The sequence below is a fragment of the Rhinoderma darwinii genome, chromosome 7 (genome assembly GCF_050947455.1).
Source record: "Rhinoderma darwinii isolate aRhiDar2 chromosome 7, aRhiDar2.hap1, whole genome shotgun sequence".
In the NCBI taxonomy this organism is placed as follows: domain Eukaryota; kingdom Metazoa; phylum Chordata; class Amphibia; order Anura; family Rhinodermatidae; genus Rhinoderma; species Rhinoderma darwinii.
This window is the reverse complement of record NC_134693.1, coordinates 122,310,542-122,331,525: the sequence shown is the minus strand read 5'-3', so window position 1 is coordinate 122,331,525 and position 20,984 is coordinate 122,310,542. Positions and strand designations below refer to the sequence as shown.

The following is a 20,984-nucleotide window of genomic DNA, read 5'->3' as shown; positions in this document are numbered from 1 at the left end:
CTGGTGTGTAATTTGGCATCATCTGCGCATTGGAAGTACAGCCAATTAGACCGGTGAAACGTGAAGGATGTACTGTGCGAGCTTTGGTTATGAAGCAGAGGCGCGCGCACGTTCAGGAGAACACTGGGTTAGGCGTGAACTCGGCTTTTACACTGTCTGGCCCCTGTCAAACCAATAAAGGAGGACGGACTGGGGATGGAAGCCAGAGTGTTTTGGAGTAATGGTGATGCCCTCGTTGCTCCAAAAAGCTCATTTGCATATATTAAATGAAGTGATTTTCAAAGGAGGCACTCTATTCAGGTGAGGCTACACTGTTACTAGTTTTATAGGTAAATTTCTGGTGACAGACACTTTTTAAAGGGGTTGTCCAGTTTCCGCAAATAAAGCTTTTTCATTGTATATTGAAAAGTTATCCAATTTTCCAAAATACTTTATTCTTTATGGTTTTCAAGATCTTTGCTTGCTTAATAGGTATTTTTATTGTTTGCTTCCAGTGGATAAAAAAAAATCTGTCCTGGATGGGAATAACCTTTTTAAGGGATTTTCCCGTCTTGGACATTGATGGCATATCCACAAGATACCACACCTATCTCCAGAACAGGGCCCTCTGACCCCCGTCATAACTTTTTGTCGGTGGCCTCTGAGTGGTCAGCTTTTCCGGAAACAGTAAAGTGCGTTTTGCTGCGCTATTTATGAAACTCTCATTGGAGTGAATAGGAGTTAAAGAGGCTCTGTCACCAGATTTTGCAACCCCGATCTCCTATTGCAGCAGATAGGCGCTGCAATGTAGATTACAGTAACGTTTTATCTTTTTTTAAAAACGAGCATTTTTGGCCAAGTTATGACCATTTTTATATTTATGCAAATGAGGCTTTCTAAAGTACAACTGGGCGTGTTTAAATTTATGTACAAGTGGGCGTGTATTATGTGTGTACATCTGGGCGTTTTTACTTCTTTTACTAGCTGGGCGTTGTGAATGGGAGTGTATGATGCTGACGAATCAGCATCATCCACTTCTCTTCGTTACCACCCAGCTTCTGGCAGTGCAGACAGCGTGTTCTCGAGAGATCACGCTGTGACGTCACTTCCTGCCCCAGGTCATCGTGTCGGCCACATCGGCACCAGAGGCTACAGTTGATTCAGCAGCAGCATCGGTGTTTGCAGGTAAGTAGCTACATCGACTTACCTGCAAGTGCCGATGTGTCCTCGCTCGTCCGACACGATGCAGGACCTGGGGCAGGAAGTGAGTGACGTCACAGCGTGATCTCTCGAGAACACGCTGTCTGCACTGCCAGAAGCTGGGTGGTAACGAAGAGAAGTGGATGATGCTGATTGGTCACTGATTCGTCAGCATCATACACTTCTAGTCAGAACGCCCAGCTAGTAAAAGAAGTAAAAACGCCCAGATGTACATACACAATACACGCCCAGATGTACACACATAATACACGCCCAGATGTACACCCACAATACACACCCACTTGTACATAAATTTAAACACGCCCAGTTGTACTTTAGAAAGCCTCATTTGCATAAATATAAAAATGGTCATAACTTGGCCAAAAATGCTCGTTTAAAAAAAAAACAAACCTTAATCTTATCTACATTGCAGCGCCGATCTGCTGCAATAGGAGATAGGGGTTGCAAAATCTGGGGACCGAGCCTCTTTAAAGGCACCGCGTAGCACGCTGGGCGGTTTACGTAACTTCTATTCACTTATACGTTTCCGGAAACAACGTAGCAAAACATGCTCGGATGTTTCTGGAAAGGCCGCCCACCTCATAACTCAGGGTCCAGAGCCCAGCGATGGTGGCAAAGGGTAGGACAGGGGTTCAGGGGGCCCCGTTCTAGAGATAGGTGGAGGTCCCAGAGGTGGGACCCGCATCTATCATATATTTATGACATATCCTGTGGATTTGCCATAAATGTTGCAGATGGGAATACCACTTTAAGAATATCCTCTTTCTTTGCATTACAGCGACCTGCGCTCTTCACAATTAACACGTATTGATTACCAGTCAAGCTTCAGTAGACGTTTTTGTACCTGACCTCACGTGCTATACGGAACGACTGATTTACTTGGCATATAAATAAGTGATCAGATCCATTTATGTCTTGCTGAATCAAAGATGCCCATCTATTATTTTTTATCGATTTAAAGCATTGCAATAAATACATTTTAAACCACACAATCTATGTGTATTTTTTTCATTATGCCGGTTAATGCACTGGCTTAAATTAGGTAAAGAGACTTTCCACCCAATTACTAGTTATGCAGGAATCCGATCAGGACTTCTGTAGGTGCAGGAGCTTTGCATGTATGTAGATTTGGTATAGGCCGGTGTAACTTACTTAACAACCGTAATAAATCATTTATTCGTACAACATTTGCATTTACACCTGTATTGTCTGTTCCCTGTAGCTTGCAGCGACCTGGACCGATGGCCCCCGCCTGTACCAGGGAAGACCCTGCATTTACCAATTATGGGGCTTGTAATTAAGGTAACGTTTTTTACCCCCCCCCCCCCCCCCCTTTCTTCTTAGTGGTCATTTATATGTGTAATCCTTCTTTTATGTTCAGCATTTGTATTACATGTAAATCCTATTTACATTTCTAAACCAGACATTTCTAGATATGTTAATAAAATTAAAGGGCTCCTAGGGGGCATTACATGTGTTTTTAAAGCGGCTGGCCCATGAAAAACCTTTATCACCTATCCACAGGCTGCTGCGAATCCCATTGATCATGAAAACGATCGTACCCTGTCCCCCGTTTCAATGGAGCAGCTGTCACGTGCGCGCACAACCGCACCATTCAACGTCTATGGGGCGTCTCTGAGATAGCGGAGTGCTGTTCTCGGCTATCTCCGTCGGTCCCGTAGATATCGAATGGAACGATTGTGCTTACACATGACAGCCGCTCCATTCAAACTGGGGACACGGGACATCGCTCCATTCAATTTATTTAGGTAATGACGTGATCACTGGCCTCTCACGTCTGCATGGGTGGATGCTATGAGCCAGGGGGTATGATTTTATCAAGTGTCCACATTGACGTGACGTCCTAAAACAATAAGTCCTATTTTTAATTGTAGCTTTACTGTTCATGGTTTCTTCTATTATGCCGAGCTGCCATTTCACATTTTGCACAGCAGACATGTCTAAGACTAGGGTTACGTAGCGACTTGTGTGGTGCAACTTTTTGTATGGAATGTCCTGTGGAAATCTCAACTAGTATGGCCTTTTTTCCATAGAAAACGATATTTTATCATGAAAACGGCGTGTACGTGCAGCTTTCGTGTTTCACTATGGACGAATAAAGTTTTGTGACTTTTTTTGCAACAAAAATTGCATCTACCTGTGTCTAGCAAAAAACAAACAAAACCACTAAATATCACTAGAAAAAAAGTCTCTCTTGATCTTTCCCCAAGGTGCGGATTCCAAACCGTCATGACAAACCAGGGACAACCCAAATGGTGGAGCTGACACAACCGGTAATGTGAATAATTTTTTCTATAGGTCTCTAACCTGTGGCACTCCATCTGTTGCAGAACTACAAACTCCAGCATGCCCGGACAGCATGGAAATTCTACTGCTCTAAATCTAGGGCCACAGTCAGAATTCACTGCTTCCTAGGGCCACAATATGCCATAAATGTCTCAGATGGGAATGCTCTGTAAAACTGATGCACTGTTAGGTCCCTAATTTGCAGACTCCGCAGGGAATTCCGGTGCGCACCAAATTCTGTTTGATTTGGTGCAGACGTGCGGGCGAATTCGCCGCTGCAGAGAGCAAAGGGAATAAAATAAAAAAACATGCTACCATACTCCCTAAACGCTCCTGTAGTGAAGTCTCTCTACATACCCGGCTGATCTCTTTGCAGCCGGCCTCCTGGGATGATGTCTCGTCCAATGTGATGCTGCGACCATGCGATCACATGGGGTGAAACATTATCCCAGGAGGCCGGCTGGACTCTAAGCAGGTATTATTCGCTACGAGAGGGCTAGGGACCATGAATATGGTCTTTTTCTTTTTATGGTCCTCACTGAGCACTTTCAGAGCCCGGGTAGCACAGCCAGAGATGGAGTCCGACCTATACATGCTAGCTCTGCCCGCTCTCTGCTGATTGACAGACGTCTCTCTATTACTGTGCATAGGGAGACATCGTGCTGCCCTAATGTGATCAGAACACAGACAAGCATATCTGTGTACTGGTGGTTGGGGGGCCACACAGAACAGAATCACAGGCTGAATGTGGCCCCCAGACCACAGGTTGTGCAGCCCTGCTCTAAAGCATTGTGTCAAATATAATACTGATTTCATTGTGGTTACATATGACGCTTTTTCTGATCTCCTTCAGAGCGATGCACAGATCTCCGTGTCATTACCGACCATCCATGAAGTTGATCTGTTCAGGTAACCGTAATTTTTTTAATACAGATTACACGCCAACACTGGTTGTCTTGGGTTTTGTCAAAACTGTATACTCCCAAGCCAAAAAAATAGATTAGTCCATGAGTGACGCACTGTTTCTTAGTATGTCTTTGCCACAATTGACTTGTAAAGTGGTTGCAACTATGTGCAACAGCTCGTGGACATTGTAATACATTAAAGTAGCACTAGCTTTAGGGGTTGCCCGAAATTAGAAAAAGGGGTCTGGTTTTTTTCCAGAAACCACGCCACTCTTGTCTACTGGCTGTGCCTGGTATTGCCGCTCGGCTCCTTTCTCGGACAATCATTTTAAAATGGATGGATCTACAATCTACAGGTTGTAATACAGAGGTTTGCATTTTGCAGGTGCTTCTCACCGGTTTTCTTCCACATCCAGCTACTTTGGGAACTTGTGTTATTGGGAGAACCCCTCGTTGTCATGGCTCCATCTCCATCGCAGTCCTCGGAGACCGTGCTGGCGCTTGTTGGGTTAGTATCCGCTTGGGTTCCTGTGAGCCGTAGGTTGCTGTATATGTAGGCGTGTGATTCTGTTCCTTAGTGTGAGAGGTCTGTATGTCTTACGGTAAGCCTAAGCAACGTGCTAATCCTAAAATAATAAGGCGGATGGATGATAGATGTTTTAGGCCAATTAATACATAGAAGGGTAAAAAAAAAGATTTTGAGTAAAAATCTGGATTTGTCCCCCAAAAGTAGAACCGCTGGAGTGCAGAACCTTCTTTATCCTTTTTTTTTTTTTTTTTTTCCTCTTATTGTTGCTTATTCCCATAAACTGGTAACCTCCATTTGGAAAGCCAGAATCATCAGTTATCAGTGGGGGCCACATCACTGTGGGCCCCACTGATCACTAGATTGAGTGTCCCGAACCCCCCTGTTCCTCCTCACTACACGACTGCAGTGAGAACTTTGAATGAGCCAGCAGATGGGCATGCACAATGCCGTTACAGATTATAGATCAACGTAAATTGCAGCCTGCATTCTGTTGATAAATTTGCAGTGAATTTAAATTTCCCCAGCAATGTTGGCATATTCGCTGAACACGCCTGCTTGTAATCGGAGCTATTCCAATAATAAAAGTATAAACTGTATATATGAAATAGCTTCTTATTCATTTCCTCAATAGATCGCTGTTGGATCATTAGAGCTGAACTTATTCTTCAAGTGTTCTGCCAAGTTCCAATCTTTTACATCTGAATACTCTGCTGTAAGGATAGAATAATAATATCTTTAATTATTCTGCTCACATAATAATAGCCGTATGCCTAAGAAAGCGCGGCCACCTACTGATTTTCTTTGTAACTATCCTGAAGAAAATCGCATTTGTGGAATATATTATTGAGCTGCAGAACAAAGAGACGGAAAAAATGTCAGAATTGGGGAAAAAAACTATTATTTGAGCAATTCATATACTGGTAATTTTCCAGCTGTGAACTAAAACCGTGTATTGTCCCCACAAAAATAAATAGGAATATCCATCAATGTGACTTTCGTCAAATATCACACATAATAGTTCGGAGCAGTGTGTACGTGTCTATAGAACATATATATACATACACCTCGAGATTCACACAAGCTGATGGTGCTGTTGTATCTGTAATACACCAAGGTCAATACTGTGTCAGTATAGCGCCCCCTATTAACATAACTCTGGAAACCCTGCTGACATCATCTGGAGTGTCCTCCATAATTAGAACGCCCTGGATCCCAGAGAGACCCATCTGCCTTCCCGATCATGTTGTATGTTAGTGGATGTATTATCCAAAAGTCAAAGCTAATGATTTGGCATATTCTTCTATACCATAAAGTGTAAAATAAAAATGCGCAAAAAAAAACGTTTTTGAGAGTTTGTGAGTCATCCGTCACAATGACCATAAATAAGGTGCACGTATCTGTTAACATTATAACTGTAACTACCTGCACAATGAATTTATCGTTTATTTATGGTGTTCAGTGAATGGTCCTCTATTAACTAAGATTGTTCTAATTGTGTATTTATAAGTGGGTTTTCTAAACCGGACAATCCCTTAAATGAATAACATGCTTAAAATGGTTGTACGGTATTAGAAAGACATGACTGCTTTATACAAAAAACAGCACCACACCTGTTCACAGGTTGTGTGTTGTATTGCATCTCTACCCCATTAACTTCAATAGAGTTAAGCGGCAATACCAGATACAACCCATGGACCGGTGTGGTGCTGTTTTTTGTTTGAAAAAAAAAAAAAGCCGCCATGTTTTTGTCATCCTGTAGAAGTTTAACAGTTGCTCTGTTTATAGCATATTTGTTCACATTGCACCCTGTAATTCAGCACATCTGTCGAGGGTACATAGCCGAAACAGTAGGTAACGTGTCATGCCGTGACTAAAACGGCGTTTACTTTTTTTTACCTTTTTTGTGTATTTAGGTGCATTGCTCCACTGAGATACTGCAGCGATTTCAGACCATACTTCACTATCCATGATGCAGAGTTCAAAGAGTATACAACCCGCACGCAGGCGCCGTATGTATTGTTAAACCAATTCATGACCGGGTGAAGGGCTTATAAACTGCTGCCATAATAATTTTTAGGGGGGACTCTACAATCAGTGCTGCTCTTGTAAGGCTCCATTTACATTTGATTTGAAGGGTTACGTCATGGTTTATCCTGGCCTTTCTGCTATTTTTTACAGCAATAATAGTGCAGTTTGCAGCGCTATTCTTGTTGCTGAAAATGCCAGAAACCCAGTGGACACCATTAAAGTCAATGGAGTCATTAGGATTTGCCGGTATCCGTTAGAAACCTAAGCCATGACGCTAGTGTGCACAGAGCCTTACTGCGCACTAAAATCTCACTTTGTATTTTACAGACTGTTCAATTCCGTCCCCAGGCTGAGATCTATATGTGGCCGTTTTTAATGCGTGCATGTCCATATGTCACTTTATACTGATATCAATGTGTGCAAAGCGTTTATATTCTTATCAATGGACAGCGCTATCCAAGTCTTCAGTGCGCGGACAGTGTTTTGACAGGCTGTAATTGACAAAAGCTCCATTGTATGAGCATATTTTACTAAAATTGCTATGTTAATGTGGGTTGTTTGTTTTTTTTTTGCCCTTTATGTTGTTGATCTAATATTATATTGTCACTGTTTGTTTTTCTTGTGTTTCTCTCCTTAGACCTTCTGTTATCTTCGGTGTTACCAATCCATTCTTTGCTAAAACTCTGCAGCACTGGCCACACATCATTCGCATTGGAGATGTAAAACTGGCAGGTAAAATCTTCTCTCCATGTAAAAATACTGTATTCTGCTTCATGAAAGGTTGCTTACTTTTTTTTTTTTTTTTTTAAATGAACCACTTACAAAACAAAAAAGTTTATTTCATCACTACCAAAGCAGCTAGGAGTGACTTGAGTGACACAGAAGAGCAGCAATAGTACGATAGTGCATTATAATTGATCTAAAGGTAGAGATTCATGGCATTACTGCCCCCTGTTGGCCCATGCCTTAAATTTTACAGCTGCTTTCCTTCTGTAGGCCTCCACACAAGACATATTAGGGCATAGAAAAACATGGCTGCTTTCTCTCAGAATCAGCGCCACATCTGTCTGTTGTTTTCGTGTGGTATTACAGCTGAACCCCATTCACATTAACTGAGCTGCAATACAAGACACAGCCCATGCACAGATTTGATACTGTTTTTCAGCATTGCCCTAGATACTGTAGGATGGGGCATTGGTCCAGGTCATACGAATCAACCCTTACTAAATGTTTGAAAAAAACTATTGACATGTCAGAAGTTTTGATTGGTGGGGGTCTGAGCACTAAGACCTTCACCGATCTCTAAAAAGAAAGCGCTCAGGTGAGCGCTGTGCCATTTAGTTTATGATTAGCTTTCCTCGGAAAGCTAAACGAGCGGTTTACGGACTCATAGACTTTCTATTGAGCCTGTACTCTCCTCCGAAGAAAGCCAATCAGAAACTAAGCCGCACAACACTCACGCGATCGGTGGGGGTCCCAGTGCTCGGGCCCCCACCGATCAAAACTTCTGGCATGTCACTATGACATGTCAAAAGTTTAGTTACCCTTTAAAATTATTTATGTAAAAATGTATCTGACCTTCAGTTAGTTGACAGCCGATGCCGAGAGCATAAAATGTCTTTAACCGTTACCTTTTAGCACTTGCGCTGCGGCTGTTAGGACTTGCCCTGCAGAGTATTATTTATATTTCAGTCTTGTGCTTCCCATCATCCTTTTTTATGATTTTCAATTACAAGTGGAGTTGTTTTACTTACACTAGTTATGGTGGATATAGTACATTGTGATTTCCTCCAGAGAACTATAGAAAGTACATGAAAGACAAACACACTTCCAACGTATTGGCAAAGTGTGTTTTGAATGGTATTGTACCACCTTTTAGTGTTGTAAAGGTACCGTGTTGCATACGTTGCAGGAGATGTTCCCAAACAGGTCAAAGTAAAGAAACTGAAAACACTAAAAACCTTGGATTCAAAGCCCGGTGAGTGTACCTTTCTATTATCGCCATATGCTTAGCCTTTTATAGGAGTCTATTATGTGATATTTTCTTTTTGTTTTCTCTGCAGGGGTGTACAGCTCATATAAGTTATATCTGAACAAAGACGAGGAAATAATCAAACAGTTGCAGAAGGTAATTCGGTAAATCTGAAATATTTACTGCACGGGCGATCAAGAAGACCTACTTGTACGTACAGGAGAAGGTCTCTAACTAGAAACATCTCACTTTCTTTTATGTCCGGCCCTAACAAAAAAGTGACTGGTTGTTTACTCAAGCAGAAGGGCGCTGTCGCGTCCTGTATGGGAGACTGACCCCAGTGATCACTGACTGTAAGGCTCTGCCAGGCGTGGTACATGTTTTTTCAGGGCAGAGAATACAGTCTGCAGCCAGGAGCATCATGTAGATCTCTTTGCAAACGATGGTGCAGACACCGCACATGCGACAGATTGACTGTCGGGAATTGCATTTGCAGCTTATCCTTATACCCCAAATACAAGAAAAATCAAGTGCAATGGAAACCGCCTGTGTTCTACTTATGGCATAGCAGATGGAGGGACACTGCAAAAAAAAAAGCCACACAGACAGCTGGGATGTCATCACTTTATAATCCGTCAGGGTCCGATCTCTGGTACCCCCACTGATCCTGAGAACAAAGGGGCAACAGTGCTGATTTAGTGATGCGTCCCCTTCCCTGCACCGCATCAATCCCGTCAACCCAACTTTGCAGGGAACCGCGTTCACTTGAATGGGGCCGGCTGCGGTTCCATGCAAAGCTGGGTGGACAGGAGTGGCGTTGTACAGGGAAAAACAGTGAAGGGACGAGCGCTAAATCAGTCCTGTGGCCCCTTCAGTCTCCGTATCAGTGGGGGCCTCAGAGGTCGGACCCCCACCGATCATAAAGTGATGGCATATCCTAGCGACATGCCATCACTTTATCAGATGGGAATAACCTTTTAATATTGGCACACTGATAACGGTGTGCTTGTATCTTTACCCTTGTGTGCGGTGCGCCACATTGTCCAACAGGGCGGTCGCCCTGTTGATAAATTTTAAGGTAGGCTGGATACTAGTCTGAGGTGTCTCCTAAGCCCTTTATCCACTTTTCCTGATGCTTTTGTTATGTACATTTCTCAATTGTATCAAAAGGGCAAAGCAGCACAACTGGCATTGGCCACTAGGAAACTACTTTACTGTATTTGCTGTGAGGATCTTTTAAATGTATGAAAGAGATGGCACCAGAATCAACAAACCTCTCTACCGAAGATTGTCATTACTATACACCGTCAGAGCGTTCCTGCCGAGCTCAACCGTGGCCGAAGACGACCTCTAGTACTATCCTTATGTACTGGAATTTTAGTATCTAATTGTATTTAGTCTTCTGCTTTATCATAAGGTTCCAGTTAAGTAATCAGATACTAGGAATGTTTTTAGCCACATAAACATCTTTATATATTACATTATGTATATTACATTTCATGCATTCTGATGTTCCTCTTTTGATTCTTTGTTTTAGGGAATCCAGCAGAAACGACCATCAGAAGCACAGAACGCAATTCTCAGACGTCATTTCCTAGAGCTGACTCAGAGCTTCATCATTCCTCTGGTATGTAGCGGACATTCCTGACTACTTTGTCCCCTCTCCTTCTTCTTCATGCTCTCTCTTTCTCTTAGTTCTTGGAAGGTACTGATTCTGCTTGTGGAGACCCAGCTTGTAGGGGTTCTTAAAGGCAATGCTCCCTGGGATAAAAATATTCAAAATAGCTCTCCTCCAGGAGGAAGAATGCGGTCTCTAGTGACCCCTATAGGTGACTACTCTGTAAAGGTTCTTTTACATGGCCCGACATGGGCTGTGAAAATGAGACCGCTTGGCGATCAGCGCCCGTTTGCTCCTTTCACAAGGAGCTATGATCGGTAATGTATGGGGATGTACAATCATTGCTACGATCATTGGTCCCCATAAATTTCCATCCGCGCATATTTTTTGGCTGCATAAACGAGCAGATCATGCTGATGAACCAATGTTTGCTTGTTCGTTGACCTGTTTACACATGAACACACGTTTGCCCAAACATTGGTCTGTGTAAAAGGGCCTTAAAGGGGTTGTCTGGGCATGGGGTGGTTTTTCATACACAGAATAGGTCATCAGTATATGAACGATAGGGGTCTGACACCCGGACCCCGCACCGATCAGAGGTTCCGCCTGCCCCTGGCTCCAGGAGTTATGCAGTATTCGTTGCCGGAAGCAGTTGGTTCTGTACATTGCATAGCGGCCGTGCTCCAGTACTGCAACTCTGCTCCTATTCACTTGAATAGGAGTAGAGCTGCAGTACTGCAGCATGGCTGCTATACAGTGGTCGGAGCCTTCTGCTTTCGGCACCAACTACTTCATAACTCCTGGTGCCAGAGACAGTCGGAACATCTGATCGGTGCGGGGCCCGGGTGTCAGACCCCTATCGTTCATATACTGATGACCATTCCTGTGAATAGGTCATCAGTATGAAAAACCGCCCCTTGCCCAGACTACCCCTTTAAGACCATGTCCGACCCTTTTATAGAGCCTGGAACTGGGATTAGAGAGCGGATCTTTTCTTGTATTTTTTTTTTTTTTACTCCTGTTCCAGTCGTAGTTTCCTTCTGTACTTTCCATTTTATGCTTCTCTTTTTGCTTACTTAATTGCATCTTTTTGAATGTTCACCGCAAACTAAGGTGCAGTATTTATCTTGTAATAAAGAACACAACGTTCCCACTAGAGTAGTGTTTTTAAGTCCTTGAGCATTTCCCAACAAGTCATGACATGCGGATATCCCATAGAGAGGACACCTGCGGCAAATTCTGATGAACTGGCAATACATCACCTGTACAATACTAATGACATCCTCAAAACATGACCTGTAGGGGAATTGAAAAACACTGCAGTATAGTTTCTCCTAGCAAATGCTAATGGTGACTGAGCAAATGACCACAATACTCTGGCGGCATATGTATTAACCTTGTCTGTCTATAGGAACGATATGTGGCCAGTCTGATGCCTCTACTGAAGAGCATCTCTGCGTGGAAGGTTAGTCGTGCTGCGCCTTGTCATTTTGTTTTACAATTGTTTTATTTGTTGGATGGTTACCATTGTCTCCATGTATTCTCTCCGTAGAGTCCTCCACAGCTTAAACCCTTCAGTCAGGAGGAGTTTATGAAGACGTTAGAGAAGGCAGGACCTCAACTCACCTCTCGGTTAAAAGGAGACTGGATTGGCCTGTACAGGTTGTTATAGTTCTCTGGTGATATAATGGCTTCTTTTTAACACATGTGATTTGAGGTGGCATGCAATGTAGAAAATACTCCTTTCCAATGTGGTTCATTTCACTATTTCTATTCTACACAATGAAAATCTTAAACACAAGCTCTCAGAATGGCATCACCCATAACCTCAAGCGTGTACTCTTGCCAGCACAAACGTAGTCAAGACATGTGCCCGTTAACTTGGCCATCTGTTTCCTTTTAGATAAGTGGCACTCACACACAAAGCCGACATTCAATTGCTCTTCATTTCAGTTATTTGTGATCGCAAGTCAGCAGATTGATTTATACATTGTGTCCCCATGGGAACGACGGATCACTGACCTATTCAGGATCCATCTGTCAAACGGGAAGGGCAACGTTTTTTTTGTTTTTTGATATTTTAAGTGAACGTGTCACATTTATTACATATACGACATTTACAGATGTACATTGAGTGTTCTGAACTACAGGGCTCAATTGCACGCTTTCAACAATTTCCTAAAATGCTCATCAGTAGGTTGTATTACATTGTGCCACGTATGCCCGTCCTGTTTCTGTGAGGTCTTTTACACTTTCACATGATAACTTGGCATTTTTGACTTCCAAGAAACATGAAGAGTTCTGAGTGCGCACTGTCGTTTTCTTTTATTTTCTTACTATTTTGGGACGTGACTGTAGTTTCAGCATGACGCTAAAAACTACATTTCCCTGCATGCAACACTGCACCCTCCTCCCCTGTCACTGTTCCTCCCTCCACTTCAGCTGGAAAGACGCTTCACGCAGGCGGACTGGCAGCAATTTATTGATCATGCTTGGGTCAAACCAATGGTGTTTTGGCCACGCATGCTCCAGCAAACTCCGCCACTTGTACGGGATGTCACTGATGACGTCCTGTACATTTGAAGACTAAATAGGAAGAAAAGCATCATGTGAGCCACGACAATTATAGTCTAGAGCGCTATCACGTGACCCGTGATCGAACTGGAAATCGAGATGGTTTTCAAAATGCAAGTATATTGCAAACCACTGTTTAGAAGAATTTTAGTTTCAGAAACCCCCTTTAATTTTTGGTAGCAGGTTCTCTTAAAAACAAAGTTTTACTTCAATTAATACATTTGTGATTTGCACAAGTGGCATTAACATAACCTTTGCATTCCAAGCAGTTGCCCCAAACACCTGATAGTAGACCACAAGCTGCCAGGTATGGAAACTTGCAGACGGTCCGTGAACTCCGTGCCACCTACTGTATGGAAACAGATTGTGTGATGGGACAGATTTCAGTCGGCAATAATCGGCCCTTTGAAATTTAATTTGTAAAACATGTCAAGCAGCAAATCGAAGCCAAAGTGGACTTTCAAGGAACATCGGAAGTTTTTCTTACGTTACACCATTCGTTAAAACGCCATTTTATAAACGGGTCACCGAGATTTAATGAGGATCTGTAGAAATCTAAATGGAGTTATCTGATATTAGAAAAAAGTTGAATGGGGCTTGGCTGCAATACCAGACACAGCCTGTAGACAATTTGGAGCTATTTCTGGGGGAATAACATACTTTGCTACTTTGTCTGGTATTCTTGACCGGATCTGCGACAGGGTCTCCTACACAGATGTGAATAGACCCTTACTGGTTCCTCCTGTAGCCACTGAGTGTAAGCACTTTGTAACTTTGCAAAACAATAGAAAAAAATAAACACGGGTTCGCTCACCGCGTTTCCACTACGTTAGTCCATACTCATCCTGAGTCGACAGCAGGTATACAAGACAATGAGAAAAGAAAAATGGTGTATCCAGCACTCTTGTAAAAAAAAAAAAAAGGTTTTATTTGGTAATTTTAAAAACTATTAAAATGATAATCCCGGAACCACGCTTACGCGTTTCAAACCTCTAGGGTTCTTAATGTTGGATACACCATTTTTCTTTTTTCATTACTTTGTAACTTTACTTCACACTTGTACTTAACCCCTGCATGGAAAAAAAGCTTGACACATGACCGTTCTTAGTTGTAAACATTTCTCTCTTTTAAAAGGCATTTCTTGCGTTCACCAAACTTTGACGGATGGTTCAGAGCGCGCAGAAAAGAAATGATGCAGAAACTTGAGGCTCTTCAACTAGAAGCGCTTTGTAATGAGGTAATCTCATCTGACGACTCCGTGCTGTCTAAAGCGGTACTAATAATACAATTCTCTTTCAGAATCTTACATTTTGGCCGGATTCACACGAGCGTGTGTGTTTTGCGCGCGCAAAAAACTCTGGGTTTTGCGCGCGCAAAAGATACATAGCTCCGTTTGTAAGCAGCGTATAATGATGCGTGGCTGCGTGATTTTCACGCACCCATTGACTTCAATGGGTGCGTGATTCGCGAAAAACGCACAAATATAGGACATGTTGTGAGTTTTACGCAGCGGACACACGCTGCGTGAAAATCACGGACTATAAGAACGGCCCCAGTGACCAACACATGTCCGCGCGAGGCGCGTGAAAATCACGCGCGTTGCACGGATGTATTACACGTTCGTCTGAATAAGCCCTTTGGGTAATAGTAAAGCATCTATATGATATCCTAACAAATACGAGTCAATGCCATGGCTATACGTCCATAAGACAGATACGTTTTACCTCACTAATGCTCCATTGCTAGGAACTGGCCACCATCTTCCTCTACAAAATGCAGATTGCTGGTGGTGTGTTATTGATACACAATTGTGGACATCCAACTTGGTTAATTCTTGCAACTGGTGTTACGTAAGTGCGGTATTCTCACTACAAAGATTGCAGTGTCTTTCCGGTATACGCACCTGGAGTGTCCTTTTGGCATCGGGCTGGCATGTCTATACAGTGGCATGTGTCAGAGGTATACATCGGGAAATCCTCCCAACATATAGCTCCCACGTACAATGTGAATGGACCCTACCAAGCCTGGCACATTGTTGGCTCATATTGGAGTCTGAATTTCAATTAAATTTTTTGTTGGTCTATTACAATTTTTGGGTTTAAATTCAAATTCTGTAATAAACTGGTATTGTTAATGGGATTTGAGTCGTCATTGGTTTGTATTTATATTTTAGGATTTGCTCATCTGGGTTCAGAAACACTCTGAAGTAGAGTCTGTGGATTTGGTGTTGAAGATTAAAAATAAACTGGTGAGTATCCGTAACTATAACGTCTTCCCTTATTAAGATCTTTTTGGGGAGATAATGGATTTGTTGTTGCACTAAGTATCGTTTGATGCATGTACTAGAATCGACTATCCCCTATCCACAAGATAGGTGACAATTGTCTCACCACTGGGAGCCCCACTGACTGGAAGAATGGGGGTCTCGAAATCCCATTTCTTTCTCACTGTGGTCGAGGGCTTTGAATTGAGTGGCGCTTAAGCATGTATGCTTGCCTCCGCTCCATTCTAAGTCTATGGGAATGACGAAACAGCCGAGTACAGTGCTCGTCTGGTTCCATCAGTCCCATAGACACTGAATCGAGATGAAGAAGCGTATGCTCGTCTGCCGCTTCATTCAAGAGCCTCATTGCGGGGTGTGCAGTGAGCGGGAACAGGTGTTCAGCACCCTCATTCTCACGATCGGTGGTGCCCCGAGCGATCAGACAATTATCGCCTATCCTATCAATTGTTTTTGAGGACCATATTACAGCCAAATTTTTGTGTTCATATTATGGACTACTCAGGCCCCCCCATAGTCCTACTGAACTCAACTTAGATCACCATGGGGTGACCGTGGTGAACTAGGTTTTCGTTTTGTAGAAACACAAATGCTCCGCGTCCTGAGGACATATATATTACGGCTGTCTGAATCCGGCCTTCAACTGTTTTTTTTGTTTTTTGTGTTTGTGCCCAGTTAGGAGTTGTCCCATACTCCGAAACCTCCTATTTTCTTTTAGCTCTTATAACTGAAGATCTCAAGAGTTGTTCTAGCCTGCTTCCGCCACAGCATCATACGTGGCAGGAGTCGCCTAGTCGTGATCCTTTTCTGCATTCTGGGATCTCCAGCATAAGGGAGTGTTTCTTTATACAGGTGATTGTGATGTGGTGATTCACCCTTCAGTCTTGGTGTTCCGCTGTGGAGGAATACTGGAGATATCTACATTGCAAGACCGAGTGTCAATAAGTAGTTGACCTTAAAGATATTGTACGGAATTAGAAAAGCATGTCTGCTTTCTTTCATAAACAGCGCCACACCTGTCCATAGGTTGTGTGTGGTATTACAACGCAGCTCTATTGCAGTGAATATGGCCGTGTTGCAAAATTACTCGCAACCTATGGACAGGTTTGATGCTGTTTTTGGAAGAAACCCGCCATATAATCCTGTACAACCCCTTTAAAGGGAAGGTGTCACGTAATTTTTTTTTTTTTTTTTATGTTATTGCTTTTAGTTTGTCATTAAAATACATTTTATTTATTTGTGTTTTTGTGTTGTACTTTTTTTCTTTTTTTTACTTCTCTATGGGGGCTGCCATTTTTTTAAAAATCTCTGTATGTGTCGATTAACGACCCATACAGAGATGGAATACGGCACATACATCCCCATAGAGAATGCGAACGGGAGCCATTCCATTCACTATAGCGTACGCCATCTGTGTGGGAACGGTGCATGCCGTACACACAGACCAAAAGGAAGGTCTTCGACAGAGCGACATCCAACGCCATTTTCATGTGGACTGGAAGCCGCGGCCGGACAGTAAGACGACTACTTCCGGTCGCGGCTTCCGGCCATATGTTCGGACTAGGAGCGGAGGCAGCAGCGGCAGGAGCAGTTAAGTTATGTTTGTGTATGTTCGTGTTATACTGTGTGATTACCACTGTATCTAATCCTCCTACACTGTGCATTCGCTCAAAAAATGGCGGCACACAGTGTAGGAGGTTTGAACATTCAACCCCCTCCTTTCTCCTGGCACTAGCCAGGATAAAGGAGGGGGGATTGTTTGAGGACGCTAGAGCGAGTGTGTCTTCAATTTTGCAGCATAAAGCAATGAGGTTGCTTTACCACATGCCAATGCTGCAATTTTGGGAACTGCTCCCTCTAGTGACCAGCACATGGAAATGTTATAAATTAGAATCTAATTTATAATATTTCCTGACTTGTGAAAAAATTAGAACAATGTGTAATCATTTATATACTAACTGTTTAACTAAAAAAAAAAATGTTCTAGCGACACATTCCCTTTAAACATGTCCAATAATTTTATAGATAATTTACCTTCTAAACCCCAATCTAATCAGTGTTGACGTTGACAGGCTTTCGCACAAAAAGAACACCTGCCTGTAAGTGCGGACGTATTACAGAAGCTACAAGGACAGGTGGACACCATCATTCAGGAACTGCCCGACGACTTGCAAGAGATCTTGCTGAAAACCACCAGCTCATGAATCCTATGGGGTCAAGGCAATAAGACATTGACAAACCATAGGAGTACAGCATTGTCCAGCCATGGCCATCCATCCTTTTATTTCTACGAACACTGACTGTTGGTGTCAGATTGTGAAGCCGGAGGGCGCTTTACACCTGTACCTAGAGCAGAATCCGTATCTGGTATATTTTTATAATGTTGTGCTATAGATACAGTCCGTTGTGGACACAGAGGAAGGCAAAACCATGTTGGACATTGGATCGTCAATGAAATCTGGATCATGAAATATTTAAAGCTCTTGTTTTCCTTGTTTTATGCACTTAATAGGATAGGATATCCGAATGTGGCAGGGAAAATCCAGAGCCTCAATTTTTTTTTTTTTTTCACCTATCCTTTATTGAACTTCCTGACACTGGCCTACAATTGACCATGTTCATAAGTAAATTAAGCCGAAATCTGATCATGAACGTCAATAACGCCATCAGTAGCGCCTTTAGTCGTATACTGTATGAGCGTGTGCGTAGGTGCATACACGGTGTTTAGCTCATGCGTTATGACCAGACTGGAATTAAAAAGGACCTATCCGCTCTCCGGTCTGTTTTAGTAAATACTTCTTAAACACAATTCTGGAGCCTCTTTTCTTAGAACTCTTAGTTATAATCCTCTATTATTCCTCCTGGAAATGTATGAATAAATTTACAGCTGGCAGTTATCATTCCCTTTTTCAATACGATATGTCGGCACTTGGCGATGATTGGACAGTGTATAGGGTCACGCCCCATTGAGGCGAATGGTAACACCCAGTTGTCAATTTAATCCAACATTTCCAGGAGGCATAACAGAGGGACCGCACAATGCAGGGTTCTAAGAAAAGGCACTCCTTAGGTGTTATTGTTTTATGTCAAGAGAGCGGACTAGTTCTTCTTGTAGGCTATGTTCACATCTGCGTTAGGCTTTCGTTGGTTCCGTTGGGCCTTTCCGTCAGGGGAACCCATGAACGGAAACCATAGCTTACGTTTTCATTACCATTGATCCCAATGGTAATGCTTCCGTTGCAAAAGGTTTCCGTTTATTTGGTGGAATCAATAACGCAGTCGACTACTCTATTGTTTCCGCAAAGAGAATGGAAACCTTACAGAACAAAAACAAACGGAAACCATTGGCAACTGAAGCATTACCGGTGAAATCAATAGTAATGCGAAGCTATGGGTTCCCCTGACGGAAAGGTCTAACGGAACCCATGGACGGAAGCCCGACCCGTATCTGAACGAAGCCCAAGGCAGTTAGATTCATTTTGGTTTTTGTGGACATTATGTATACAAGCAAGATTTGCTTTTTAGGGGCATAAACCATGTATAATGCGTTCATTCCTAAACACGGACTGTTACAATTTGAAACATTATAATCGTCTTAACTATTTTAAAATTCCATTAGAATTTGACTGACTGAGAAGTATCTTCACATTACATGTAATTTATTGGATTTTAAATGCATATTTTACCATGCGGTGATATCACTGTCCATTTAGTTAGTAATATAGGGTTTTGCAGCAATAAATTTATTTTTTGGGATTTGTCCAACCAGGTTTACAAGCCATACTTGGTGTCTCGTATCAGAAGGACGCTGTTCATACAGTCCTTTCAAAACCTAATATTTGCAGCATTACACAAAGCACAAAGCTTTACAATATACATTGCACTGATGATATGTATACTAGATGGTAACAGTGGAGCTGAACTTTTTACTTATTTTGGATGTTTAGTACACCAGAAGTTGCAATGCGGAGACTTTATAAAAAAGAATATCATACATAGGAGCTGTATCTTTAAAAGTAATCATGTATACATGGAATCGGCTTTGACGGAACAAAACCACTTCTGTCAGTTCAGCGTAAGTGACGGCTCGGCTGAGATCGGGTCCTGCTTGTCTCTGACACACAGGATCCAGCTGACAATGATCACATTTAAGTTATGAACTCAGATGCGATCGGTATTAGCCGGATCTTGAGTGTCAGAGACGCGCAGGATCAGCATTCAGCCGAGCCGTCAGTTTAGCTGTACTGACAGAATCGGCTTTGACAGAATAATACAGCTTTTATTTATTTATATATATATATATATATATATATATATACATGATACATGGAACCTGTATCTTTAAAAGGTAAAAAAAAAAAGTTGTTAAAAACCACATAAAACTTTTTTTTTTTTTTTTCCAGAACCTATGTTCTATAATGTGATTGACAGGTCTACACTGATTATACCAGGTGGTTAATCTGTCAGCCTGGCATAGCTGGTTCCTACATGAATTTTTAGAATGTCAGGAATCCTCGCACAAATTTGATATAGTTTCTTTATGGCAAGTGACCACTATGATATGTGCTTTTGCAGCCTAAATGCTACCATGACGCCGAGGGGTTCCCAAGTACTTTAGTGTTAACTTGTAATCCAGATACACACTATGGTGTTGAGAACCCGTATATGTGATATTGCTTTATCGAATGTTTTATATAAGCCAAACATCCAGAAGAGGGGAGATTAAAGGGGCACTCCATACGATAACATTTACAGACCTTTTGCAATGACCCCGGTGGATTGCTAGAATGGGGAACCCCTGTCCCCTGCCCACCATGTCCATGGCAAGAATGTGTTGTATGGAACAGCGATCAAGCATTAGCTTCTTATCTATACAACTCTATGGGAGGTAGAGAAAAGACCACTGTGGACGCTCAGGTGGATGGGGACCGGAACTATGGTCCCTCGTTATAAAACTTTTGGTGGTCCCCGGCAGGCAGACACCGACCATCACCTATCTAGTGGATAGGTAATAAATGTTATTGACAAGAAGGCCCCTTTAAATAATTCACTTTAAGACAGAGTACGTGGAACCGATCAATTATTCTGATTCATATGCACTCAGCACATATGAAAAGATTTAATTTTTTATGTCAACTCCAAAGTTTTACTGCTAACATTTTTGTTGCATCTGTGGTCTTTTTATTTTTTTAAATCCTTCACAAACAGATGTTATGTATATTACTAATAAAACATCTTCTCGACAACTGATCTGTTTATTTTACTTTTAATTTTGTAAATTTTTTCTGCATAGAACAATATTTATGGAATATCATGAACAAATCTCGATCAGTTCTGAGTCTATTTGCAATATTCGCTCATAACCTGTAGGTGTCACTGTTTTATGCTTTTATTCCATTATTGAAGTAGTGTCCTGTAGCTGATTGTCATTAATTCATGAGTTAGAGTCCATGTTAACTTAGAAAATATTCTTGTTCATTGCTTTGTTTTACCAGACATTTTAATTAAGATTAAACTAGTATAAAAATCAACATAGGCATTGGATGCCGCTCAGCCCCATCTCCCCTACA

At 42.2% G+C, this 20,984-nt stretch overlaps 1 protein-coding gene across 1 annotated transcript in view; it reads left to right on the top strand.

Annotated features, from left to right (window-relative positions):
- The window catches only part of DENND6A (DENN domain containing 6A), a 35,298-nt gene extending 14,638 nt beyond the window's left edge, over positions 1-20,660 (top strand). The window contains exons 7-20 of the mRNA XM_075833930.1: positions 2,423-2,502; positions 3,432-3,494; positions 4,361-4,416; positions 4,798-4,920; positions 6,855-6,950; positions 7,607-7,701; positions 8,882-8,947; positions 9,033-9,097; positions 10,479-10,568; positions 11,971-12,024; positions 12,112-12,221; positions 14,268-14,370; positions 15,307-15,381; positions 17,487-20,660. Coding sequence (XP_075690045.1) covers positions 2,423-2,502; positions 3,432-3,494; positions 4,361-4,416; positions 4,798-4,920; positions 6,855-6,950; positions 7,607-7,701; positions 8,882-8,947; positions 9,033-9,097; positions 10,479-10,568; positions 11,971-12,024; positions 12,112-12,221; positions 14,268-14,370; positions 15,307-15,381; positions 17,487-17,618 — 1,208 coding nt within the window. The 3' untranslated portion in view covers positions 17,619-20,660. The remainder of the gene's footprint in view (positions 1-2,422; positions 2,503-3,431; positions 3,495-4,360; positions 4,417-4,797; positions 4,921-6,854; positions 6,951-7,606; positions 7,702-8,881; positions 8,948-9,032; positions 9,098-10,478; positions 10,569-11,970; positions 12,025-12,111; positions 12,222-14,267; positions 14,371-15,306; positions 15,382-17,486) is intronic.
- Positions 20,661-20,984: the final 324 nt, after the last annotated feature.